Raw genomic sequence first — 27,719 nt, forward strand, 5'->3', positions numbered from 1 at the left:
TTTCCGAACAATAAGACAAATTGCTTTTATTCTAAAGTTAAATACATTCTGCTCAAGGTAGAAATATTTATTTCATATAATATAAATATTTGCTTACTGAAATGCCACAAAAGTAAGTTTTCAAGTTTAGTAATTGGGTCTTGCAATAACATAGGTATAGTATATTCAAGTGAGTATATTGTGGAAAGACCACAAAGTGGGTCAGCTCTAACTGTAAGTTACTTCGTTAAAAATAGCGTCTCCCCTAAACATAGATCATCTGTAGAGTCTACTGTGATTTGGTATTTTTATTCCTAAATACATTCCTACTGCATAAATTGATTCTCCACCCGTATGGTATCGCAGAAATTGCCTTTAGTTAAAGCATTTCAAAGAACAGGAAAAAAAAAATCAAATGAAGCTATTTCTTAAATCAATATGGGAGTACAAATCCAGTCACTGTTGTATAGTTATCAAATAACTCGAAATTTTGGAGAATGGCTCATGGTATTTTGGAGGGAGTGAGAGAGAATATTATTATACTGTGGCCAAGGCAAGCTGGAATCACTGTCTCATACTAAAGTCTATAAGGTTGCCCTAAAATGGAAATATCTTGGCATAATTAAAACACGCATTTTCAGCTGGTTAGATACTGACAACTCTTTCAGCCCACTAATCAATCTTGTATAGGATACCATTGAATACTACAACTTGGACACAAAATTCAGAGCTCAAGTATAAAACTATACAGAAAACTAAAACAGTATTCATTCATGTCTTAGTTTATTCAACGCCTAGTGGCTGGCCACCTGTTACGTGCACACAATAAAAGGTTTCCCTTAAGAGAGCTTGTATCTCCTGGGCACGGCAGAGGTTAAAGCATCCTGGCAATGTGCCAAGACTCATGAAAAGGTGGGTGCAGGGGTGTTAGGGGGGCAGTGTCCTGGTTTGCCAGGGGGCAGTCCCAGTTTATACCTGTATTCCTGTCAAAATTATTAATTGTTCCCCATTTCACTATAAAACATGCCTAGGTTTAATCAAGAGGCTATGCGGTCACCCTTGTCATTGGCAACAGCAAATACTAGATTTTAGAATGATTCTGCCTGTGGTATCCTGCTCCATAGACTAGGGTTAGGTTTCTACATTTAGTGTGTATGATGACGTTCGAATAACCTCATGTCCACTATTTACTCATCAGACCCTCAATGTGAAGGTGAGAGGAGTCATGGTGCTGAGTCAACACAACATTTGAGGTTGAATTACTCATATCCAGAAGGATGACTACTTATGGACTGAATGTGTTGCCCCGCCCTCCAAAATTCACATTTTCAATCCCTGATACCCAGTATTTGATGACTGTATTTGTCAAGAGAGTCTTTAGGAAGGAATTAAGGTTAGACGAGGTCATAAGGGTGGAGTCCTAATTCAATAGGATTTGTGTCCTTATAAGTAAAGACACCAGAGAGCATTCTTCCTGTTTCTTTTTCTCTGTGCCTGATTCTCACTGTCTCGTTCTGTTTGTGTGCACGCTTCCCGGAAAGGCATTGGGAGTTCACAGCAAGAAGGCAGCTGTCTACCATCTTAGGGGAGAGCCCTCACCAGACACACACCCCCCCCCCCCCCCCCGCTGTCATCTTGATCTTGGATTTCCAGTCTCTGGGACTGTGAGAAAATCAATATCTGTCGTTTAAGCCACCAGCCTGTGGTGTTCTGTGATGGGAGCTCTACAGACCACTGCAGTGACCGACTGCTTGCACGGTTATGCTGAAGGGTCCCCAGCTCAACCAGGGTATCTGGAATCTCTTTAGCTAGTCTCAGCCAAGCAAGAAAATGGAAAGAATGGTTGAGAAATAGAAATTTAACTTATGCATATGAAATTCTGGGCATTTAACTCAGCAAGGCAAGATAATCAGATTTGGGATTTCAATTCCTTTGGAATTGAGTATCTCTGGACTTCAATTTACAGGATGCATTAATCTTTGAACTTTTATTTCTCCCTGGGAACTTAATAATGGAAGAAAATGTAGAGTCAAATTTGGGGAATATCTAGGCTACTGGGGTTTTATTGTCTGAGTCACTCTTTTGTTTTATTTTGATATTTTCATCTAGTCCAGTTGTAGCATCTCTGGGAGACTCAGTTGGACACTGTGTCTAGACAGGGTTTGCAACAGAAAATAAAATGCACTTACATTCATGAATGTAGAGTGCCCTTGAAGTCAATTAAAGTAATGCACTCTTGGCCCACTTCAGAATCTTTGGGTGCAAAATCTATACTGCTTATCAGTGCCCCAGAAGTGGACCCAGAGAACCAGTGGGGTGCTCATGATGATGGGAGAGAGGATGGGTTGAAGGACTGGATGTCTCCTCAGGGGAACAGCCACACCCCAGGTTGGTGACAGGCTCACTGGAGGAGTCTAACATCCCAGCACACAAAATGCCACAGAGATTCTCGGAGGAAGCTTCCTCTTCTTTTCTGCTGTCTCCTTACGGATCGAGGTGGGATGATCCTCTGGCCACCCAATCCTGCACACTTCCTGAGGGAGGTGCAGTGACAGACCAATTGGACTGGCAATTTTGGTGAGAAAAACACATAGCATCCTCAGCTGCTAACGAGCAAACTGCTCGCAAAGACCGTTGGTGGTTTTCCTCAGTTTCTCCAAGCAGCCAGCCTTCCCTGAACAGCCTCCCTCATGGGAGAGTCCAACTGGGCCCACGCTGTCTCTAACTGAGGGGTCAGGCTGCTAATCCTGGGTTGGCCCTATTAGTGGGCACGTCTGTCTCTTTCACCCAGCGCCGTCTACAAAAAGTGATATTTTGACCATTTTCTCTTCTCATCTCAGTCAAAAATTGGATAAGGAAAACGATGCTATTGATTGGGTCCCCTCAAAGATCCCAATGATGCCCTGAGGTTCTCTGTAGACTCCTGAATTGTTGAGGTCGCTCAGATATAATCAGTGAAAACTATACATACTAATGGTCACATTAAAAACCACTGTTGTTGTATAAACAGAATTAAATAGTTTATTAAGTAATGTAACGAGCACCTTGTAAGTAAATATTTAAAACTGGTTTGGCCCTGGAAAGCAACGTCACCTTGTGATTATGTTCTGTCTGACATCACTTACAACTAAAAACATTAAGATATATCAGTGGAGGGAACTGGGGAAGCCCAGGTAAATCAAGTTATAAATAACAAGATTCAGAATTCTGGGACTGAATTTTTTACTGCACTCCCCAAATTATATTAGAGATGCAACAGAATTGTCAAAACATTGAATGCATGCCGAATGTAGCTTCGTGTCTATTTTCCCGAAGCAGCAATAATGACTCTGATCCCATCAGTTTCTTATTGGATGCTTCCTCAAGTGGAAATGTTTGAAAGATTATTTTAGGCTGGTCGGTTGGGGGTATTGTTTCCAAGGTCTTGTTAGAAAGTTGTAAAATGTTCCTGTTTTTGCTTTCTTGCTATTTTATTTACTTACTTATTTATTTGCTATTTATTTATATTTGTGAGAGAGAGAGAGAGAGAGAGCGCGTGCACACGAGAAGGGGAGGGGGGCAGAGGGAGTGAGAGAGAGTCTCAAGCAGGCTCTATGCTCAGTGCAGACCCCCGCTCAGGGCTTGATCCCACGACCCTGGGATCATGACCTGGGAAGGAACCAAGAGTCAGATGCTAAACTGATTGTGCCACCCGGGTGCCCCACTCTTTTGTTATTTTAAGTGAAACTGTGCAGTTCTCTGTTTCCAAGGAGAAACGGAGCTTCCAAGGAGCTTTCCTACTGTCTCGGAGCTCCTTTTCCAGAGGCCCTGACTGATGCTCCCATACTGCCTCCACCAGCCTCATGCTGCCATTGCATGGATACACAAGGTCGCTGGGGAGGGTGGGAAACTCGGTGAAATTAACTGGATCAGTTTTCAGGAAACAGAGCAAAGAAAATCCAGAGTGCAGGGCTCTCTGCAGGGCTGAAATTTAGAAATCTCCAGGGATTTACTCTCCCTACTGAGGTAGAGGTGCTTCTGCCTGTGACTGCTGATGACAATGAAGCACGAAGAGGATGCACAGCATGCGGTAGTGGAAGACGTGGATGGGAACACGGCCAATGTCAGTACAAGACCGGTACCGGGGAGAGGCTAAAAACAGTGTCAGGGATGAGAGGTGCGAGCCGGCCCCTAACTCTTGAGACCTGAATTTTCTGGGCTACAAATCAGGATGCGACCACCAGTGCGAGTCATAGGGGTGTGGTGAGGATGTGCTTGGTGATGGCCCGTGCCTACTCAGGGCTGATAAACGCCCTCCAGGCACATTTACATCAAAGCCGGAAATTAGCAATGGCATAATGACTAATATCTGTGTGATGAGAGGAGTTGTCTCAAAAGGTTATTATGAGGAGCAGAATAATGAGTGCAAAGTGTAGATCTGGAGCTTGACCCATTGGGCACCAGTCACACACGGGGAGGATGCCCATGCTGCCACTGGTGACAGTGACTTCCCATCCTGATGACATCGATACAGTAAAATGCTCCAATAACACAAAAATGGGAGGTTATATAAGGAAGAGATAAAAATGAATGAATGGGTGAATGAATGCTGTCCTGGGAGAACACGTGATGCACAAGAGCAGAATTACAGATCTGAGCCAGGTTACAGAAGCAGCAAAGCAAACATCAGTCACCTCTCCCTACCTGCTCCCTTTCTATGGAAACTTTCCCCCAGCTCCACCGGAAGGGGGTGCATGGGACTAGATAAAGGGTCAGCTGCCTTTGGGCACAAGCCACTCACCCCATTTCCTGCCAGCACAGTTGTCTGGAACAGCCCCCCTCACCCATTTGTGCCCACGCAGTCTGGGGCTGTGTGGGGCCACATGCAGGGCTGAGCTATCACAGCAGTGACCGTGTGGCCCGCATGCCTACGACAGTTACCATTTGGTTCCTTATAGAAAAAGTCTTCAGGTGCCCAGAGTAGATTACGGGAGAAGTTACGATTCATAATCCACTGAGGAGCACAACAGACTCCCCGCAAGAATATAAACTGAAATGGCTTCTAGAACCTGTGACTTCCGCTTCCCTTTCCTGATTCACATTTCATTGAAGAACAACACATCCCCTCCTCCCAAACTCCACAAAGCCAACCCTGTGGATCGGCTTTAGCAGAAAGAACACAGTAAGCCTTGGCAAAATTAAGCCTGAAGAAAAGATGTCTTTTTCCAGTTAAAGCTTTGGGAACATTGAATAGCTCACGTTTCTATTAAAGACCATCGACAGTAACTGGCAGCACTTGGCGGAAAGAGGGGAACTTTTAAAAGATTCCCGACTCAGACCCACAGTTCTTGTGACTGTTCACTGGGCAGCCGCCACCCGTGAATTTAATCCAAGAAACTGAAGTGTGGCTCGCTTCATCCCTCTCCCTGCGCCCGATTTCGTATCACGGCCGTGTTCCTTCACAGCCTGACTGTTGGGCAACGACGGGGTCATTTAAACAAGTAGATGATTCAGACTATTTCTAAGAGGAATCTCATCCAGCCCCAGTGTCAGAGCACAGATCTGAGGGCGTGCTTCTCGCCGACAAGTCCTTCTGAGTCTTTTCCAAATAAAGTCACCTCTTCAAACGGCCAACCCTGGAGTGATGCCGTCCCACTGTCCCCTGCTGACCACAAATGAGTCCACAGATGAATGAGGGGCTACAGCCCTCAAGCTTGCCACCCCACATCCAGAGCTAGATTCCAACACATTTCCCTCCTGTATCTGGAAGAAGATGAAAACATAGAGGCTAGTGCTCCGAGGAGGGCAGAGATTCATGCCACTAAAGTCTGGCATGCGCCTGGATTTCTGCTGGGCAGCGGGATTAGTTGCAAAGTCCCAAGCACACAGGGCATTAAAGAAAGCTCTGGAGAATGATGGCAGGGCACCTGAGAAGGTACAAGGTACCATTGCTCTAAGGACTCCTCAAAACAATTTCCTCAGCATTGCCTCATACTATTCTTCCCTCGATTCTAGAATTTGGAAAATAAAAATGATGGTATTATATTATTCAACGCACTGAACTCACATATACTTACTGGGGAGAGAGGAGATAATAGAAGTTTATACGCACAGGCATAGCTATGAAAGATTCTTTTTTTTTTAACTTTTTAATTAATTTTTAAATGTTTATTTCTGAGGGGGGGGGGCGCATGAGCTGGGGAGGGAGAGATGGAGAGGGAGACACAGTATCTGAAGGAGGCTCCAGGCTCTGAGCTGTCAGCACAGACCTCGACGCGGGGTCTGAACCCACAGACAGGTGGGATCATGACCTGAGCTGGAGCCGGATCCTTGCACGTTCTCCCTTTAAGAGTATATGGGCGTCGTTCTGGTACTGGCTACTATCAATGGCTTCTCCTAGGGGGAAAGATCTGGGTTGGTTGGCAACTGTTTGACCAAAAAAATGCAAGGGCTGGGATGTGCCCTTAGTTCCAGGCCCCGCTGCTAGGACAACTTCAAGCTTCCTTTCTTGCCCCAGGAAGTGTGAGCTGTTGACTAAGAGGTCTGAATGGTTCTGCTGGAGAAGCAGCGAGGCCCTAGACATGTGAGCGAAGAAGCTGTCAGCCTGGCTAACATGATCATCTTCTACCTGGCAGTAGCTTCTAGAAAGACCCCTAGCAAGAACTGCCCAACTGAGCCCAGTTAACTCACAGAACCAGGAGAAATAATGAATTGTCGTTCTATTCCACGAAGCTTTGGAGTGGTCTGATACACCGCAACAGATAAACCGAGCAGGAAGTGCACACATTCGGGGCGCCTGGGTGGCTCAGTCGGTTAAGCGTCTGACTTCGGCCCAGGTCATGATCGCACGGCTTGTGAGTTCGAGCCCCACGTCAGGCTCCAGAGCCTGGAGCCTGCTTCAGAATCTGTGTCTCCCTCTCTCTCTGCCCCTCCCCTGCTCACGTTGTCTCTCAAAAATAAATAAGTGTTAAAAAAATTTTTTTTAATAAAAAAAAAGTAGACACATTCCCACTCTTTGTTGTGTGTTGTATAGTACCTCCTATGAGCAGAACAATTCTCCACCGTATTCCTTGCTCCACCTTGGCTTTGGCCAAGGGAATGCCTGAAAGCAAGGAATATAAGGTAGTGACAAAAACCACAGCTGGAGGGGCGCCTGGGTGGCGCAGTCGATTGAGCGTCCGACCTCAGCCAGGTCACGATCTCGCGGTCCATGAGTTCGAGCCCCGCGTCGGGCTCTGGGCTGATGGCTCGGAGCCTGGAGCCTGTTTCCGATTCTGTGTCTCCCTCTCTCTCTGCCCCTCCCCCGTTCATGCTCTGTCTCTCTCTGTCCCAAAAATAAATAAAAAACATTGAAAAAAAAATTAAAAAAAAAAAAACAAAAAACCACAGCTGGACAGAAGCTGTAACAGCCACTCAGACCTTTTCTCTTCCTCCTCTGACACAGAAAGGGCACGTCCTATGTCTCAGCTCTTCCTGGGGCCCATCATGAAAAGGAGCCCCCGGTCAGAGCGGGTCGGAGCTCAGGTGTGCTACGTCTAAATCACAGTCAGAGGAGGGCAAGCAAGAGATAAACCTTTGCTATTGCAAGCCACGGACGTGGGGTTATATGCTCGTGAGAGCGAGCCCTTTGTAATGCCATCTGAACAGTCTCACAAACCAGAGAACCAGACCAACATCAGGGAAAGTCACTGAGACAGAAAAGCACACGAGATCTTTCCCGTTCAGTTTCACAGAGGGTGACTGGCATTCTGCTAGAGCCCAGGCACGCAGTGACACTGGTGCCCCATCCAAGGAGCCTATGGCCCGGGGAGGGCTCACTACTTAAGTATTTTCTGTAAAGGGTCAGAGAGTAAATGTTTTAGGCTGTTGTTTGCCAAAAGACAAGATTGAGGATAGTACGTGGCTATGCATGGAACCATTTAAAATGTAAAGGACACTTTTAGCTGTCAGGCCATATGAAAGTAGGGGACACGATCTGGCCTAGGAGCTGTAGTTTGCTGGCCTCTGGTCTAGTGGTTGACGTTGGTTACATGAGGGGCTATTTCCAGGGTGCATATAAGTGTATTACACGAGCCCTTCCTGAAGCTTAGAGTAAGAGACACAAACCAATCTGAGATTTTATGAACCATTTTCTGAAGGAAAGAAAGCCTGAGTGGATCTTGAATATCCACTAAATGCTGCTGAGTAAATGTACAAAAAGGTAGAAAGGATGAGTTTTTGAAACCACAGGTTATGTGCACATAAACTGTATTTCCTTCCATTAACACAAGAGTATTTTATAAGAAGAACAAGCACCCAAAACTTCCCAATATAACTTGTCCAGGTTTGCTACATATAGACACCGTAGGGACACTCTACAAACACAGATATCCTAGCCAGCCTCGACTGCCATCACAAAATACCACAGACTGGGCAGCTAACCAAAAAAAAAAAAAAAAAAAAAAAACAAAAACAAAGTTTATTTTCTCATAGTTCTAGAGTCTGGGAAGTCCAAGATCAAGGTGTCAGCCAACTTAGTTTCTATTGAGGTCTCCTCTTGGCTTGCAGAAAGCCGCCTTCTTACTGTGTCCACCAAGAGTATCCTCTCTGATGACTCTTCTTATAAGGACACCAATCCTATCAGATCAGGGCCCCAATGCCAGTTTCATTCTGAAAACACTGATTAGATACTTGTAATGCACAGGAACTGTTACTGAATATGAGATGGTCCCTACCTAGAAGCCCTGGGACATGTGAAATGCTGTACTTTATTTTAATTTTTTTAATGTTTTTATTTATTTTTGAGAAAGAGAGACAGAGCATGAGCAGGGGACGAGCAGAGAGACAGGGAGGCACAGAATTTGAAGCAGATTCCTGGCTGTGAGCTGTCAGCATAGGGCCTGACGCGGGGCTCAAACTCACAGACTGTGAGATCGTGACCTGAGCCAAAGTCAGATGCCCAACCAACTAAGCCACCCATGCGCCCCTGTACTTAATTTTAAAAGATATTCATCTCCTTTGCTTTTATGCTCTTTTCATAGAGATAAACTCAATTCCTGGTTGAGTCTATATGTCAAACTAGACTTGGGAGAATACAAAGAACAAAGGTAAAAACCATTTTCCAATCATTCTATTATATGCTATAGTCTACACACACACTCACGCGCACACGCATGCACAGACTCATGCACACACACATTCACACACACACACAGCCATGGTCACCACCCTCCTCTGGGGGGTAGGGCAATTCAAATAGCCGCTTATTTTAGTCAGAAGCCTCCTCACACTGGTGGCTCAAGTGGAAATTCTAGACAACAAAGTGTTACATCGCTTTTCTTAAATGAATGTTTTGTCAAATGGATTTTCCATACTAGTTAACTGGTTGGTTTAAAACATAAATGCTAGATTTTATTCTTGTAATATTGATAATATTTTATGCCAATGTCATTTAAAAATTTCACCTTTTTTATACAGGATTACCAATTTCCCTTCCTTCCTGTCTTTATTTCTTTCTCTCTCTCTCCCTTTCTTTTCTTTCCTTTTCTTTCTTTCTTTCTTTCTTTCTTTCTTTCTTTCTTTCTTTCCTTCTCTCTATTATTTTTTAACTGCCTAAAAACAAGCATAGTCCTTATTTCACCAGTGGCTGTGTTCCAATAAAACTTTATTTACAAAAATAGGTGGTGGGCTAGATTTGGCCCATGAGTGTAGTCGGCCAACCCCTGATCTAAAAAATATTTTGTTCATAGACATAGAGGAGAAAATAATCACACATATATGTTCTTTTAAGTAAAAATTGTTAGGTAAACATTATACACTCCAATTTTAGAAATCTTTAACGGCAAGGAAATCCCCCAATTTAAGGTTTGTGGTTTGTGGAAACCATGAAAATGGTTTCCAAGGTATCAAAGTTTAGTAACTTTTACAAAAGCTTGGTCAGTGTATTTCATTGTTTCCCAGAGTGTTTTGTTTACTCAAGCTGGAAGAATATACTTAAACCTTGAACAAGACAGGTTTGACCTGTGTGGGTCCACTTACATGCAGATTGTTTTAGATAAATACGGTACAGAAATGTAAATGTGTTTTCCCTTCCTTATGGTTTTTCTCAATAACATTTTCTTTTTGCTACCTTACCTTATTGTAAGAATATATTATATAATGCATATAACTAACAAAATACGTGTTAATCCACTGTTTCTGTTATCAGTAAGGCTTCTGGTCAACAGTAGGCTGTTAGTAGGTAGGTTGTGGAGGAATCAAAAGTTACATGTGGGGTTCCAAGTGCTTGGGTAGAGGCGTTCCTAACCCAATCCCCCACTGTTCAAAGAGTCAACTTATATCAGGGCGCCTGGGTGGCTCAGTCAGTTAAGCGTCTGACTTCGGCTCAGGTCACGATCTCACGGTCCGTGAGTTCAAGCCCCGCATCGGGCTCTTTGCTGACAGATCAGAGCCTGGAGCCTGCGTCAGATTCTGTGTCTCCCTCTCTTTCTGCCCCTCCTCTGCTCATACTCTATCTCTCTCTGTCTCTCAAAAATAAATAAACAAAAAAAAAAAAAAAAAAAGAGTCAGGGGCGCCTGGGTGGCGCAGTCGGTTAAGCGTCCGACTTCAGCCAGGTCACGATCTCGCGGTCCGTGAGTTCGAGCCCCGCGTCGGGCTCTGTGCTGACAGCTCGGAGCCTGGAGCCTGTTTCCGATTCTGTGTCTCCCTCTCTCTCTGCCCCTCCCCCGTTCATGCTCTGTCTCTCTCTGTCCCAAAAATAAATAAAGAACGTTGAAAAAAAAATTAAAAAAAAAAAAAAAGAGTCAATTGTATAAACAGTAAAATCAATGCCCGAAAGAGAGAACAAAACAGAAGATCCTTGCGACAGTCTGGTCAGAACGCAGGGCTAAGCAGTACATACAATGTCTCAAGAGCAGAATTTACCTTGACAGGAAATCCGAGAAGGAAAGGCGAACAGGGTATCCATATCGGATAATCTTCACCATGTCCAGGACTCCGATATATTGTAGTTGAGCAGATACATAAAAATTATCAAAGGTATCTGGCAGCCTTGAGTTATTGGGCTTGATGCAATGAACAAAGTGGGGTGTGCGCTTCTGAAGTTTTCCGATAATATCTGCTAGAGATTTCTAAGGAGAGAAGCAAAACACAACTGATTCTCCAAAGAAGACACTGCCTGAAAATATAAAGAGTTTATCTTCAACCCACAACTCTTTTATTTAGTCTGAATTCTCCGTGGTGTGTGTGTCCGTGTGTGAGTGCTTACTGGTTTCCAAGCGGTCAAAAATGGGGAGGGGGGGGGAATGATGCAGAAACCCTTTACAGTTGACAAGATCTAAATCTAAATTTTGGAAAACCGAAAAGTCCACTAACCCTGAGTTGTGATGCAATCGTGACTGGACCTCCCCATTCTAGTCTTTGAAGAAACGAAGAAGTTCCTTTCTTTTTTAATAACTGTAATGAAAATAAAAAGAAAGAAAGGGTGAGCGGATTTATTTACGTAAGTATGTATTGACTGATTTTTAATTGTAGTTGACATTAGTTTCAGGTGTACAACATAGGGAGCGATCTTAGTAGTAGTTAACTAAATTGCATTTACAAGAAAAAATTTACCCTCCCATCCACGTAAATTCACTCAGACTGTAAAAATTAGTACCAAATGAGTTTTCTGCGACGGTACTGTGAATTGGGGAAATTGAAACTGCACGTAAAAGAACACCATTCCTGCCAGCCTTTCAAGTACACAGAAGTTGTCGTCCTGTATCTATTTTAATTTTGAGAGTAAACATTGACCCTGCCTTGCTGGGTAGCACAGTCCGCGCACCTGGGAGCCCTGGGTGTATCATCACTATGCGTGTTCATCACGAAGCAGCAGGCTTACCACCAAGCCAAAGGATACTATTTTATGCTATAAAGGTTTGATGTTCTAACAAGCGCTGGTTTATTCCCTTAAGTTTAACCACAATCAATTTCTTCCCATTCCTCCTCTCTTTTTTTTTTAACTACTAAAAGGAGTTAGTAAATTATCTGTCTGAAAAATGGCAACAATTTGTGTTTTCCTGGATGAGTAATTATATACGGCTCTTAAAAGAAAAAAAAAATCATATGTAGCAAAGATTAAATGATAATGGAGATAAAAGAAGTCAGTGGAAATGGAGCCAGTGGGTAAAGAAATAAAGGGCAGAAGGTAATTAATTAAACTCCACCAGGGGTTAAAAGGAACCGCAGCCACTAATGTACCATTTGCATTTCACAAAATCACGCAGACTCAGACCAACGTATCTATACATCCCAAATCATTTATGTTACAATAAAGAGGTCTTGGTAGGAGAAGAGAGCCTGATAAAAGACTCTTGTCAATGTGGTGCTATTGCTACCATGACAGCAGCTGATTTCCTCCCGTTGACATGAACTGTCAGGCTGGAATGACCCATTGTAACTGACAAGGGAATGTAAAAGGAAGCAATTGGTCCAAAATCAACCGGTTTTCTCCAAACACAAAGCCAAGTGTGATGCTCAGTTAAACAGTGGTAGAGCCCTACGCTGCCAGTCACAGGGCTGGCCGTGCAGAGATGCAGCCAGTATGAAGGGAAGTGAGGAATGGAACACTTAAGGAAGAATCGTAATAAATAAATCTCCATCCCTTGAAACTGAACGCTCAATTTCCCTTTCTGGGTGGAGGAACCACTGTGAATTATCTTCGTTTTGCAGTCCTTTAGGGAAAAGACTAATGGCATCTATGCCTGGTAATGTTTAATAATTAAGGTTAAAAATTACAGTGTAGAGGTGGGTGGTGATTTCTTGCTCTCGATTTCCAGCATGATTGAGGAAGGAAGGGCCAGAAGGTTCAGTGAAACCCTCAGGAGTAGAGATCTTCCTTACAAAGAGTAACCCTTTGTCTTTTTTATGTAAAAAATGCCATTTTGTATGCAGTGAGATTGAATTCCTGTGATCACACAGGGCAGAAATGACTATATCGGAGGATCTCTAATTGTAGGGTCCACTGGCTAAACACACACACACACACACACACACACACACACACACACACACACTTATTTCTAATATGTTATATACATCTTGCCAATCTTCTAAAATAGAGCTGATTCTAATTATGCTTTCATTTTAATTGGTAAGTTAAGTGCATTCTAACAATCTACAACAACCGAATTTCTAAAACCGATTGTCCTGGACAGCTTCCCAAACAGATTTCCCCTCTCTGCAGTTTTGATGGAGACAAGCAAAACAAACCAGGCTACCGTCAGGCACTGAGTCCTTAAAGTTGCCACATTTCCTACCTGTTTCCTATCCATTTGAAACACCCCTGCTGAATTTTTACTTCCATGGTACAAACAGAACCTCTATGTTGTGAGTGTTAACTGCACGTGTGGAGGGCAAGTCCACACTGGAAGTGAGGATGATAAGAAAGTACGTTTGAAATCTACAAAGTCTACAAATATTCCAGCACCTGAGAAATACACAAGGTCTGTAAGAGAAACCACAATGTACTGTTTGGAGACCTGAAGCCTCAGCAGTGATTAATGTCAACAGAATAAGGTAGCTAAGTTTCTTCCCCGGAAGGCTAACGTTGCTACAGTCACTCCCCATTCGTCAGAGGGACAGTCACAGAGACGAGGCATAAACAGGATGTTGCAGAGACAACCAATACAATTACTAACGCTCTACTTGCTATCGAACTTTCCCTCTGCTGGACTCTCCCACCATGTTTCCTCTGTCTGCTGGTTCTATGTCAGGCAGGCAACCTGTCTTTCATTTCAAAAATCAAATGATTTATTTCCATCAGTTTTCAAGACTGCATTAAAAAAAAGAAGAAATAAACATACTGAGCAAACTTCAAAACAACCAAACAAGAATCATAGAAACTCCTACCTTACTAAGTTCTAAATAATTCCTGTTTTCTCCAATAACTGAAGAAGCTGTCATCTTCTTACTGAGCAGGGCACATTTATGTCCTCTGAACTTAAAAGAAGGATAGGAAGATACGAGGGATCCTGTCTGTGACAGTTTCGACTGGAACAAGTGATTGATCACAACATTTTCACTGGCTAGGAAATAAATAAAAGCATATCATGAGTGGCATTAAAATCAGTATTTTTTTAAAAAAATTTGTTAACGTTTGTTTTTGAGACAGAGAGAGACAGAGCGTGAGTGGGGGAGGGGCGCAGAGAGAGGGAGACACAGAATCCAAAGCAGGCTCCAGGCTCTGAGCTGTCAGCACAGAGCCCCAGGCGGGGCTCGAACTCACGGGCCGTGAGATCATGACCTGAGCCGAAGCCGGACGCCCAACCGACTGAGCCCCCCAGGGGCCCCCAAATCAGCATTTACATGAGCAGTAAACACCCCAGTGCTGCTGCCACTACAACTTTCCAAGTGCAAGATGTCACTGAGGGCGTCTGTCTTCCCCTTTGCCCCTATTTTGTTTTCCCCACCGTTCATTGTAACACTTGATGAATTCTGATCTTCCTCTTGCCCTTGGCCGGGAGTCTTAATCCCGGGTCTCCTGTCCTGTACTTGAGCACCTGGCCCTTGGTTCTCTAACTGAGCAACACTCGCTGCTCTTGTAGCCGTGGGAGCCACACCTCACCTTCTAGGGTCTCCGGGCCTTCGGTGCCCTTGGCCAAGTCCTGAAGACCTGTGGCTTCGGCCAGCCGCTCCCCATCCCCAGAAACACACTTCCTCGGATGTAACCCGTCTCCGGGTGGTATTTAAACACCTGTGGGAGACCCTGTCTCATTTGGTTGTACCAGGTGTCAGGGGAAAGAAATGCCCTCTTTTTTCTGATCCAGTTAAGCTACACATGTAAAAAGCTGATATATTTCAGATGTTACGTTATACAAATTCTAATACATTTTGGCTACAAATTGGAATAGCACAGTGAAAACTGTATGCGGTGATTGGAAATCTAGAAGGCACGTTTCTCATGTCCCCTATGTCTGTATGTAGATAATCCTCACGCTTCAGTTTCCTTTTCTACAAAGTGACCATCACATACCCACCTTGAGGATTATACAGGATTAAAGTGTGAAATAATGTGCATATCATTTGGGATCCTGCTTACCTATCAGCTAGTGAGCAGTGGTCAGTGGCAAAGCAGTGTTCCTAACTTTTCCACATCCAGATTATTCTGCTTGCTCAGGCTAACATACTTAGTGGCAATTCGTACAAAGGAAAGTCATTAATAAACAAACAGGGAACCAGGGAGAAGTGTCAGAGAGGAGGGAGAAACAATTATGGAATGCAGGAAGCAAAAAGGGGCTCTGTGGTACTGGATGAAAATTAGAGCTCTCAGGATAAATTCATGATTGTTAAAAAATTTTTTTTAAATGTTTATTTATTTTTGAGAGAGACAGAGACAGAATGTGAGTGCGTTAGGGGGAGAGAGAGAGGGAGACACAGAATCCGAAGCAGGCTCCAGGCTCTGAGCTGTCAGCACAGGGCCCGATGCGGGGCTCGAACTCACCAGCCGTGAGATCATGACCTGAGCCAAAGTCGGACGTTCAACCAACTGAGTCACCCAGGCACCCCAAAATTCATGATTTTTAATATAGGGCTGCATCTCTGTCTGTTACCTGTATATCTTTAATTGTCTAGTTCAGAAGGGGCCTAAAAGCAAGGACAATCCAGTAGCAATGAGCTCACAAGCCCCCAGCCTTCAGTGTTCCTTAATACCATTCTTCTCTATGATAAACCTAAGCGTGTCAGGCACACAGCTGATTCTGAGGCGTAGAAGATGATCCCAGAACATTTTGGAAGGCAGGACTATAAGACAGTGCTAATAAAGATCATGAGAACCTGAAAAAGAACGTAGGGGCTGGCTTGAGGGGATTCTCGCTGGCCACGTCTTGAGCAATTTTAGCATCAAAATAAAGATAGTCATAGACTGTGATTCATTGAATGAAAAAGAATCCATGAGTCCATACTGATAGCAGTCTAATTCATCAATGAATGACCAAGGGGAGATCGTACAGCTGAATGTTACTATTGATGGGAAAATTGGTGGGGGGAGCAGAAAATCACAATAGCGCGACCATAAGAGGCATCATTGATTTAGGCAAGAATCATTCCTGCACCCCAGCCAGCGGATGACGGTCTGACAATATTTCCTTGCCTCACCTCCCTCACAAGCTACTTATCAACTACAGAGTAAAACAGCAGCTTTCAATTACGGAAGCCGGAAGGATGCCCCCTTAACAAGGCCGTGCCACCAGTAGGGTCTCAGACTGTCACTGTGTTCTCCAAACAGGAGGGGCTGAGGACCCTCCAGCACCTCTGTGGGGTTCCCACCGAGCAGGGACGGGCTGACACCCACGTGAGGAAACTGCAAATAAATCCAGATTGAGGGACAGCCTTCAAAATAACTGGCCTTTAGGTTTTAAATGTTAGTCACGAAAGAAGAAGAAAAGCAGAGAAAATGTCCCCGATGAAAGAAGACAGGAGGGAAATGGCACTCAGTGCAGTGACTGGCCTTGAACTGGGGGGAAATCATTGTGAAAGACATGGCAGGGGTAAGCGACACAGAGATAGGAACTGGGGGTTAGACATTAGGATCGTGTCAAGGTTCAGAACTCTGATAGTACCGATGTTTTGTAACATACTGTCCTTGATCTCAGGATGCATACCAAGGTGTGTCGGCAGAAAGATGCCTGTGGCCTACTCTCAAATGGTTCAGAAAATACATGTACACACACATGCACACACACATGCACAGGCACACAGAGGGAAGGGACGGGGGAGTAGAAGACAGGGTGGGAAGATGGGAGAAGATAGAGGAAGAGAAATGAAGAGAGGAAAGTAAATCTGGGGAAGGGCATTTGGGTGTTCTTGGTACTAATTTTGTAATTTTAAACTTGAAATCGTTTCAACATCACCAGTTTACGTTGGACTGGGAAGCATCCCCTGCAGGGGTCTACAGACATTATCACATCGAGTGTCTTCCTGCCAGCAAATCGGGATAAGCTAACTTTGGTGTGCCGTTTATGAGCAGGTTTGTGGAGACGCTCAGAGGTAAAAGACACAATAGCTGTTGACCAGGTATCACACAAACAAAGGTATGTTTGTTCAGATCCCGCAACAGACCCTACCACCTTCCCCATGTGTGAGCTTTTTGATAATATGAAGACTGAATTGGATACTACAAACAAAGTACCTTGCAAGGTACTGGAAAATAAAAAAAAAATAAAAAAAAACAGTATCTATAAATTACACTTGCTTTTAACAATTACTTACGACATCAAAACATTTTACAGATTAATAAAATACTATCATAACCATGCCTCTTTTGTTTACATGATAGAATAGGTGAGCAATCATGGCCTGTGGGTCAAATCTGGCTCATGGCCTGTTTCTGTAAACAAAGTTTTACTGGAACGCAGACCTGTCCAATTGTGCTGTCTACACCTGCTCCCTCATTATAACAGCAGAGTTGAGTAGTTGCAACAGAGACCTACAGCTTGCAAAGCCTAAAGTGTTTATTCTCTTGTCCTTTATAGAAAACATCTCCCATTTACCTATAACAAGACACTGTAAATTTCATCCTCTTGTTCAGACGTACCTGCAGCTGAAGGCACTTGGAATACAACAAGACTCACTTCCTTTTTCTTGGAGCTTATTAGCAAGTGTACACAAAAGAATGACTTTAAAATATAGGGACGGTGTTAAGATAAGCAGATAATCACAATATCACTAACCGCCAGGGGCGCCCGGGTGGCTCAGTCAGTTGAGCCTCCGAATTCAGCTCAGGTCATGATCTCACAGTTTGTGAGTCTGAGCCCCCTGTGGGGCTCTGTGCTGATCGCTCAGAGCCTGAAGCCTGCTTCTCATTCTTCTGTCTCCCCCTCTCTCTGCCCCTTCCCTGCTCATCCTCAGTGTCTGTCTCTCAATAATAAATAAATGTTAAAAAAAACAAAAATAATTTGGTATCACTAACCACCACATTCTCTTTCAAAATATATATTCTATTGCCTGAAATACAAAAATAAAGAAGGCACGGCACCGACTTCAAAAAACACGCTATAGATTAGATCTTCAAAAAATATATGACTTGAAAGGTCATTTATTTATATGACTCCAAATGGAAGTTGACATCATTAAAAACTAGAAGGAATATATTTGCAATGATAATTAGTAGGGTCAACTATTTCAATTCTTTCTTTCTACATGATACTCTTTCAATCTCACGCCTTCCCCACCCGTCTCTGTTTCAGGAGAGCTCGGTAAGCAAAGGTCTGAGAGACAAGCAGAGTAATTCCCTGTGAAAAACTACATTGTGCATCCGCTCTGCTTGATTGGAGGTAAGTATGTGCCTCAAACCAGCGGTGACACGGATGTCTTGTTTCCAGCTCGGAGGCACTTATCTATCTCATGAAGGTCTATCGCTATCAGACACCCCGTTCATTTAGAGCAACTTACAGCACAAAAGATGATATATTTTGATCCACTGAACAGGTTGTTTGGAAAATGAGAAGCCCTGCAGAACTGCTAATAAGAAAAGAATTGCTAGAGGAGGCAGAAGATACATACTGGTTCACACAAACGCACCACATGTAAATGCCATATAGTAACTTACATGTTGCGTAGAAACATACATGCGCCTAAAGTGCTAAGATTCACTGAGTAGAGGGGCCTATAAATTTGCACTGATACATGCATCCACGCACGTATGTGTGTGTATATAAATTTGTACACTCCCTCTGCTCCGTGGGCTTTAATTCTTTATAACTGAAAGTACGTAAGAATAAAATACCACCCTTAGGTGTGCTCCAGAGTCATCTTAAGTAATGGAATTCACCCTGCTGTGGCCTAAATAATTTTGGAAGCTGTATTCGTCTTCATTAGTCGTCACAAAAGAGCTTTTTTATATTCATATCGCTAGAGTGGTAAAGGTATTTTATATTTCTATCTGCTAAAAGCTTTGTTAAATTATGGTTTCTACTAGACTCCAAATTAAATTCTAGCCAATGTCCAGTGTGGCAAGATCCATTCTTTAATATTCTGGGCTTTAGGATGTAAGAGATATTTCAATTATTCCGTAGCTGGTGGCATACTACCAAGGACAATGTTCAGAGACAGAGAGACGGAGAAATAAAGAATGTGTGGCATTTTAACCATAGGGGGAAAACTTACTTTTCATTACAAATAGAAGATTCTGTGAAAGGGAGTCTTTATTTTTTTCAATTGCTCCGACCATTTCATACGTTACCTATAATAAAAGAAAATGGCATAGTTACTAATGTTTAAACATGGCCACCAAAATAATTTCCTTTAAAGAATAATTTGACTCAGAGGATGTTTTCAATTATTCATTAGAGAGGCGTGTCAGGTCTTCAAGTTCACGTTACACACAAGTTCAAAGCTCCCATCCAGGTGCCGTCTTTCTGTACATGAAAAAAGGGACACCCCTCCTGCTCTAATTTTCCAACTCCCCCTTCTGACTGCGAGTTCAAGAGAACATGGTGGTGGCTCCCATTCATGCAGGCCCCCTTTATTCTCGAGGACCCTACCCTACTCAGAAAACTCACTAAACCAGGAAGGAGGACTCCGCCATGCCTGGGGAAGGAGGAGTGATTTCGGTTTGATAAATTCAATGGTCTCTTTATTGAAAAGGTCATTTTGGATCATTTAAACACTTAATCTGAAGTCTTTAAAATCAAGAAAACATGGGGCACCTGGCTGGCCAGGTCAGTAGAGCACGAGACTCTAGATCTCTGGATTGTGAGTTCGAGCCCCATGTTGGATGTAGACATTATTCAAAAATAAAGTCTCTTAAAAAAATGAAGAAAACGTAATGATTCTGAATTAAACATATAAACACAGACCCTCCCCCCCGCCCACACACACACACACACACACACACACACACTAGACTACCTGATTTTCTCTAACAACATTCCTTGCTGTTTTTGCTCCTGTTCTGGCCTTGTTTTGTAATGGCCATTTCTACATCCTGCAGTAAAATTCCTGCCGTACCTTAAGGGTAGTTACTATAGACTGTTCAGCTCTGTCTGCCCCCCATACTTAGCAAAATGCCCTGTCCATTGGGCACATTTATTTATTTGTTTTTGTTTCAAGTTTTTATTTAAATTCACGTTAGTTAACACACAGTGTAGTATCGGTTTCCGGAGTAGAAGTGATTCATCAATTCATCAGTGATTCATCACATCCATACGACACCCAGTGCTCACCCAACAGGTGCCCTCCTTAGTGCCCATCCCCCATCTAGCCCATCCCCCACCCACCTTCCCTCCAGCAACCCTCGGTTTGTTCTCTACAGTTAATAGTTTCTTATGGTTTGCCTCCCTTCTTTTTCTCTTCCTCCCCCTACGTTCATCTGTTTTGTTTCTTAAATTCCACATATGAGTGAAATCATAGGATATTTGTCTTTCTCTGACTGATCTATTTCACTTAGCATAATACACTCTAGCTCCATCCACGTCATTGCAAATGGCAAGATTTGAGAAGATATTTTCAAATGACATATCTGATAAGGGGTTAGTATCCAAAATCTATAAATAATTTTTCAAACTCAACATCCAAATAATAAACAATCCAGTTAAGAAATGGGCAGAAGACATGAATAGACATTTTTCCAAAGAAGACATCCAGATGGCCAACAGACAAGTGAAAAGATGCTCAACATCACAGACCATCAGGGAAATACAAATCAAAACTATGATAAGATACCACCTCACACCTGTGAGAATGGCTAAAATTAACAACTCAGGCAACAACAGATGTTGGCGAGGATACAGAGAAAGGGGATCTCTTTTGCATTGTTGGTGGGAATGCAAACTGATGCAGTCACTCTGGAAAACAGTATGGAAGCTCCTCAAAAAGTTAAAGATAAGGGTGCCTGGGTGGCTCAGTTGATTAAGTTCAGGTCATGATCTCACGGTTCATGAGTTCAAGCCCCACGTCAGGCTCTGTGCTGACAGCTCAGAGCCTGGAGCCTGCTTCAGATTCTGTGTCTCTCTCTGCCCCTGCCCCGCTCACGTTCTGTCTCTCTGTCTCTGTCTGTCTCAAAAATAAATATTAAAAAAAATTTTTAAGTTAAAAATAGAACTACCCTACGATCCAGGATGGGACACATTTATTTTTTTTTATTTTTTATTTTTTTAAACATTTATTTATTTTTGAGACAGAGAGAGACAGAGCATGAACAGGGGAGGGTCAGAGAGAGGGAGACACAGAATCTGAAACAGGCTCCAGGCTCTGAGCTGTCAGCACAGAGCCTGACGCGGGGCTCGAACTCACAGCCCTCACGGACCGCGAGATCATGACCTGAGCTGAAGTCGGCCGCTTAACCGACTGAGCCACTCAGGCGCCCCCAGGATGGGACACATTTAATAAATATTTGGTGAAATGAACAAAAAGGTTGTGTTATATTATGACCAACTATAGCAAAACACGGTGCTGTCCATTTCATTCAAGATTGTGCTGTTGAGTCTTTCATTTTCACAAGATCATGTGCTTTGGAAAGTTTTCACGAATGGCCCCGGGATGTGGAGACATGGAGAAAAAGATAAAGGCCTCCTGTTAAAACTAAAGTTCAAAATTTCTCAGTTGGGAGACTCCAGTTGGTCAAGTTCCCTGGAAAACAACATCTAGTACACACATCCAAGTACAAATAAATGCTCAGCGAGGGCAGTCTGACGCTCGTAGGAAGCGTGGGGTTTAGCACGACTTCATACTTTGTGTAACATTAGCGAATCTTGAATTACTTTGTGCTATTTTGTGACGATGTCACTCTCAGGGTCTTTCTTCGTGTATGAAATAATACTCTGAAGGGCACTCCAAGTCTGAGAGCATCTGACTAGGGTTGGTTGACCACCATATGGACAGGATTTCGATGTACAGCTCAACACAAGTATTAGACACTTCCCACAACAGCATATTTCTTTATCATCACAATATAATAATGCAAATGACTGAGAACACGTAACGTAAAATTGGCATTACTGGAGTGTTAACATATCGTTCTAAACAATATTTTTTTCTGGGTCCCAAGTCTGGAACGAGATACTTCGTCAAGAAGCCCTTGCGTACTTGAGGAGAAAATCAAATGAGACTCCCTCCTGAACCCTGGAGGTGATTAGCAGCACATTATTGGGGGGGGGGGGGGGACTCAATGTTTCTAGTTTTCAGTGGATGGATCCAAGAAGTATACACACCCAACAAACACATAGGTGAGTGTTTAATTTTTTTTCTTTAATTTCAACAATAAAATACAACCAGATTCCAAATTTGGTCTCTGAACCATGACAATTTCTTTACATCAGTGACATTTACTACTGGCTTTGTCAAAGGCAATCTGAAAATCTAAATAAATGATACCCACTCGTGCCCATTTATCACGTCCATATATAACCTGCTACAAACAGCTTAAAATATTTCTGACTTAAGCTTTTAATTTTGAGATACTTGCAGATCCCCATGCGGTTGTAAGAAATAAAACAGACAGATCCTGTAGACCTCTCACCCAGTTTCCTCCAATGGTGACATCTTGCAGAACTATCACAACCAGGGTAGTGGCATTAATGCAATGACATTAATGCAGGACATTTACCTCAGCGCACAGATCCCACGTGCTGCCCATTTATGGCACACTTACCTCCCCCAAATCTGTTGAACATGTTGGTATGAGTCTGCTTCTGGGCCCTTTACTCTGTTTCATTGATCTGTGTGTCAATCCCCCCACCACTGTCTTGATTACTGAAGTTTTATAATAAGACACTAAATTAAATGGATGAATTCTTCCCCAATTATTCTTTATAAAAATTGTGTAACCTATTCTAATTTAGTCACCATTCCATATAAACTTCAGAATAACACTGCCTATCTCTATCTCTATGCCTCGACAAATTTTTGCTATGATTTTGATCGGCATTGCATTAAACCTGGGTTGCGATTTGGGGAGAAGGGTTACTATGTTGACTACTATGTAAGTTACTATGTAACTTACATATTATGTATGTTACTATGTAAGACTACTGCCCATACTGTCTTCTAAGCCGTGAACATGATGCGCCTCCTTCTATGCAGCTCTCTGGGTTCTTTCATCAGTGTTTTGTGGGTTTCAGCAAACATATCGTCTGCATGCTTTGTTAGATTTATACCTCTTCACATTTTTTAATGAGCGATTGTAACTGTTATTGTATTTTTAATTTCAGTGCTCCTTATTAGAATATAAAAGTACAATTGATTATTTTGTGTTTATGCTGTATCCTGTGACCTTGCTGAACTCACTTATCGGTTCTATAAGGCTTTTTTCCTTTTTTAGTAGATTCCTTGGGATTTCATACACAGACAACCACATCATCTATAAAGAGGGACAGAGTTATTTCTTCCTTTCCAATATATCTGCCTTTTCTTCCATTTCTTGCCTTACTGAACTTGCTAGGACTTCCAGCATTGTGTTTAATAACAGTGGTGAGAACGGGCATCCCTCCCTTCTTTCTGACCTTGTGAGCAAAACACTCAGCTTTTCACCATCAAATACTATGTTAACTGTAGGATATTCGTAGATGCTCTTTATCAAATTGAGGTTGTGTGTCCTCTATCCCTATTTTCTGAGTGTTTTTATCATGAATGAATGCTGAATTGCCAAATGCTTTTTCTGCATCAAATTGATATGATCATGTGACTCTTCTCTTGTTTAGCCTATTAACATGGTGGGTTATCTTGACCGATTTCAAATATCAGACCAGCTTTGCATCTCCAGAAAAAGAAACAAATTATTCACAGTGGATCATTCTTTTCATACATTGTTACTTGCAGTTGTTAATAATAATAGTCTTTTTGCATACATGTTCATGAGGGATACTGGTCTTCAGTTTCCTGTGTCTGTGTGGGTGTGGGTGTGGTTGTGTGTACTGTCTTTGTCTGGGTTTAGTACTGGCCACTACTAGCTTCATAAGATGAACTTAGAAGTGCTCTCTCTTCTATTTTCTAGATAAGACTATGTAGTTACTGTTAATTTTCCTTTAAATGTTTGGTAGAATTCTCCTGTGAAACCACCAGGGATTCCAACTTTCCTTTGGGGAAGATTTAAATTACAAATTCATTTCCTTGATGCTTATGGGGACATTCAGTGATCTCTTGCATTGGGTCAACTGAGGTGGTTTGTGCTTTTTGAGAAATTGGTCCATTTCATCTAAGTCGTTTGTGACAGTTGGGTGTCGTATCCCTTCTGATCTTTCTGATGTCTGCAGGGTGTGTGGTGACATTTCTGATACATTGCAGCTTGTGTCTTTTCTCCTTTTTCTTTGTCATTCTTTCTACAGGCTTGCCATTATTTTGGTTATCTTCAAACAACCAGCTCTTTGTTTCATTGATTTCCTTTAACTTGTTTCAATTTCACTGATCCCTGGTCTTGTTACTGCCTTCTCTTTGCTTGCTTTGGGTTTACTTTGCTCTCACTTCTCCAGGTTCTTGAGGTAGGAGCTTAGATCACTAAGACTTTCCTCTTCTCTCACATGTGCATTTAGTGATATAAATTTTCCTCTCGGCAATGTTCCTGCCGTGTCTCACTCAGTCGGTACGTAATGCATATTTTCATTTTCATTCAGTTCAGCACATTTTTTTCCATTACCTGGAGACTTCCTTTTTGATCCATGGATTATACAGAAGGGCACTGTTTGGCTCCCAAGTATTTGGAAATTCTCGTGGCATCTTTCTGGTATTGGTTTTTTAGTTTGGTTCCATTGTGGGAGGTAAGCCCACTCTATATAATTCCATTCTTTCTGAACTTCTTTATTTTTTATTTACGACCCTGCATGTGGTCTTTCTTGATACACCACCCTGCATGTGGTCTTTCTTGATACATGTTCTGTTGGAACTTAAAAAGCAGGCATATGCTGCTCTCATCGTTGTAAACGTTCTGTAAACTAGTAGAACCTGTTGGCTGACTGTGCTGCTGAGTTCTTCTCTGTCCTTGTGGAGATCCTACGTAGATGTCCGGGCACGTGTCCAGAGCAGGGCGTCAAAGTCTCTAGCTTAAACTTCTGTTTCAGCTGGCTTCCTTTCATGCCACTCAACAGCCTTGTTGCTGCCACGTGGGAGAAGTCAAGCTCTCCATTCAACCACCTCTGACAAAGAAGAGGAGGGCACTCTCGTCACTGCTGGGCAGAGAGGTGCTCTGGTCTCTTGTGCCCCTTGTCCTCCCTCCCTGGCTTCAGGGTGAGCAGGTGGGAGGGGCTGGCATGCCCCTTCACTGCTTCCTATGTGGGCTCCACCGAGGGGGTTTGGGAGAGGGGAGCTGTGGCCAGGTTAGCTCTGGGTGGTGGCGAAAGTCCCGGCCCCCGACAAGGCCTCCTCTGACATCCCCCTCCAGTAGGGAGGTGGGGGGATAACACAAATTCAGAAACTTAGCACAATACTAACATCTGACCTATGCCTAGCCACCTCAGAATTGCATGCCCTACAAGGAAACTGTATTTTAACAAATGTAACTAAATGGCTGTGTTTGTTTTTGCTTTAAAAAAAAAATCAAAGAAAACAAGGTGGTCACAATGAAAAATATATAATCGAGACTAAAACAACACACATTTACTTTACTTTTGTCCTAAATGGACGCGAGAATGTGAAGTTAATTTTGAGAACAAATGGAATATAAGAAAAATGATCACTCACATCGGATCCTAATCAATCCTCACCATCTGCAGGAAGACGTCCATGTCATCGAACAGTATCTCTGATCAATCCTCACCGTCTACAGGAAGATGTCCACCTCGCCCAACAAGATCACCAGTCGGTATTCACCATCTGCAGGAAGACATCCATCTCACCCGATGAGATCTCCAATCAATCCTCACCGTCTATAGGAAGACGTCCACCTCACCCGATGAGATCCCGATCAATCCTCACCATCTACAGGAAGACGTTCACCGCATCCAACGAGATCCCTGATCAATCCTCACTGTCTACAGGAAGACGTCCACCTCACCCGATGAGATCCCGATCAATCTTCACCATCTACAGGAAGATGTTCACCACATCCAACGAGATCCCTGATCAATCCTCACCGTCTACAGGAAGACGTCCACGTCATCCAACAATATCTCTGATCAATCCTCACTGTCTACAGGAAGACGTCCACCTCACCCGATGAGATCCCGATCAATCCTCACCATCTACAGGAAGACGTCCACCTCATCCAACGAGATCCCCGATCAATCCTCACCGTCTACAGGAAGACGTTCACTTTATCTACTGAGATCCCTGATCAATCCTCACTGTCTACAGGAAGACGTCCACCTCACCTGATGAGATCCCCTATCAATCCTCACCATCTGCAGGAAGACGTGCACTTTGCCCAAGGAGATCCCCGATCAATCTCCACCGTCTACAGGAAGATGTCCACCTCGCCCAACAAGATCACCAATCGGTATTCACCATCTGCAGGAAGACATCCATCTCACCGGATGAGATCTCCAATCAATCCTCACCGTCTACAGGAAGACGTTCACCTCATCCAACGAGATCTCCAATCAATGCTCTCCATCTGCAGGAAGACGTGCACTTTGCCCAAGGAGATCCCCGATCAATCTTCACCGTCTACAGGAAGATGTCCACCTCGCCCAACAAGATCACCAATCGGTATTCACCATCTGCAGGAAGACATCCATCTCACCGGATGAGATCTCCAATCAATCCTCACTGTATACAGGAAGACATTCACCTCATCCAACGAGATCCCCGATCAATCCTCACCATCTACAGGAAGACGTTCACCTCATCCAACGAGATCTCCAATCAATGCTCACCATCTGCAGGAAGACGTGCACTTTGCCCAAGGAGATCCCCGATCAATCTTCACCGTCTACAGGAAGCTGTCCCCTCATCCAGCAAGATCCTCCCACATGTGACACATTTTCTTTGCACTGTCCTCCTTTCAGCCACACTGCTGCCAAATCCCTCCCTTGGCGCCCATCCTGCCTTTCCCTTTAGCAAACTCTCCAGCTCCTCCAGCTGCCAACGGCCAGTCTGGTGCTCAGGCCCGACGCCTGGCATGCTGCAGGGGAGAAAGCCGCAGTCTTCCGGGACAGCATGCCTGCTGAGTTCCAGCTTCCACAAGTCACGACGCCTGGAGGGTAAGCAGGTCAAGACGCTGGGCCTTCACGACTTCTCATCTATAGAACACGGGCGGTAACGTCAACCTCTCTCCGCGTCCTTCTCCATCTCTGTCTGGCTCTCTCAAGGTGATTTTGAAGACAAGTGAAAGAGGTTGTTTGCACTTAGCTTTGTACCATATCTATGGTTTTCTAGACAACACCCCCCATACCTCCTTCTAATGATCACCTGTGCCTTCTTCTCAGACCCGTTCCAGAACTTTTTACCATATTGACCTGAGAAAAACTCATGAGTCCTGGATGTTATCTGCTCAGTGGGCTGTCCATCCCATAGCTGTAATTTCGTCAGCCAGCATCCGCGTATCACTTCACAAAGGAATTGCTTCCAAACATAGCAAGAGTGTGTGGAGCACGTCAGCCACGTACAGCTGGGCATCTGGGCCTCTAGGAGGCAGAGGGGCAACAAGGGCATAGAAGAGAAACCACAGAAACCGGAAGATCTTAGTGGGACAAACACCCCTGGCTCCCAGAATCCAAAGGGAGGCGAGTCTCCAAGTCTGGTTAAATGGACAGAGAAATGTCTATGAGAGGTAAACGACCAAGGAGAGACTCAATCTGTCCTGGAAATCACACATGGCTTTGTGAGATTGTGATGTCACAAGGACAGATCAAGGTCTGCCCTCTCAGCTGTGTCC

At 43.5% G+C, this 27,719-nt stretch overlaps 1 protein-coding gene across 2 annotated transcripts in view; it reads right to left on the reverse strand.

Moving 5' to 3' along the window:
- The window catches only part of MYO16 (myosin XVI), a 611,293-nt gene that overhangs the window by 128,083 nt on the left and 455,491 nt on the right, over window positions 1–27,719 (reverse strand). For both annotated transcript variants that reach the window (XM_060636706.3, XM_060636705.3), the window contains exons 24-27: window positions 19,082–19,157; window positions 13,829–14,004; window positions 11,312–11,392; window positions 10,862–11,067 (exon numbers count right to left, since the gene is read on the reverse strand). In XM_060636706.3, the coding sequence (XP_060492689.3) occupies window positions 10,862–11,067; window positions 11,312–11,392; window positions 13,829–14,004; window positions 19,082–19,157 (539 nt within the window). The remainder of the gene's footprint in view (window positions 1–10,861; window positions 11,068–11,311; window positions 11,393–13,828; window positions 14,005–19,081; window positions 19,158–27,719) is intronic.

Source organism: Panthera onca, chromosome A1 (genome assembly GCF_046562875.1).
Source record: "Panthera onca isolate mPanOnc1 chromosome A1, mPanOnc1 haplotype 2, whole genome shotgun sequence".
NCBI classification, from domain to species: domain Eukaryota; kingdom Metazoa; phylum Chordata; class Mammalia; order Carnivora; family Felidae; genus Panthera; species Panthera onca.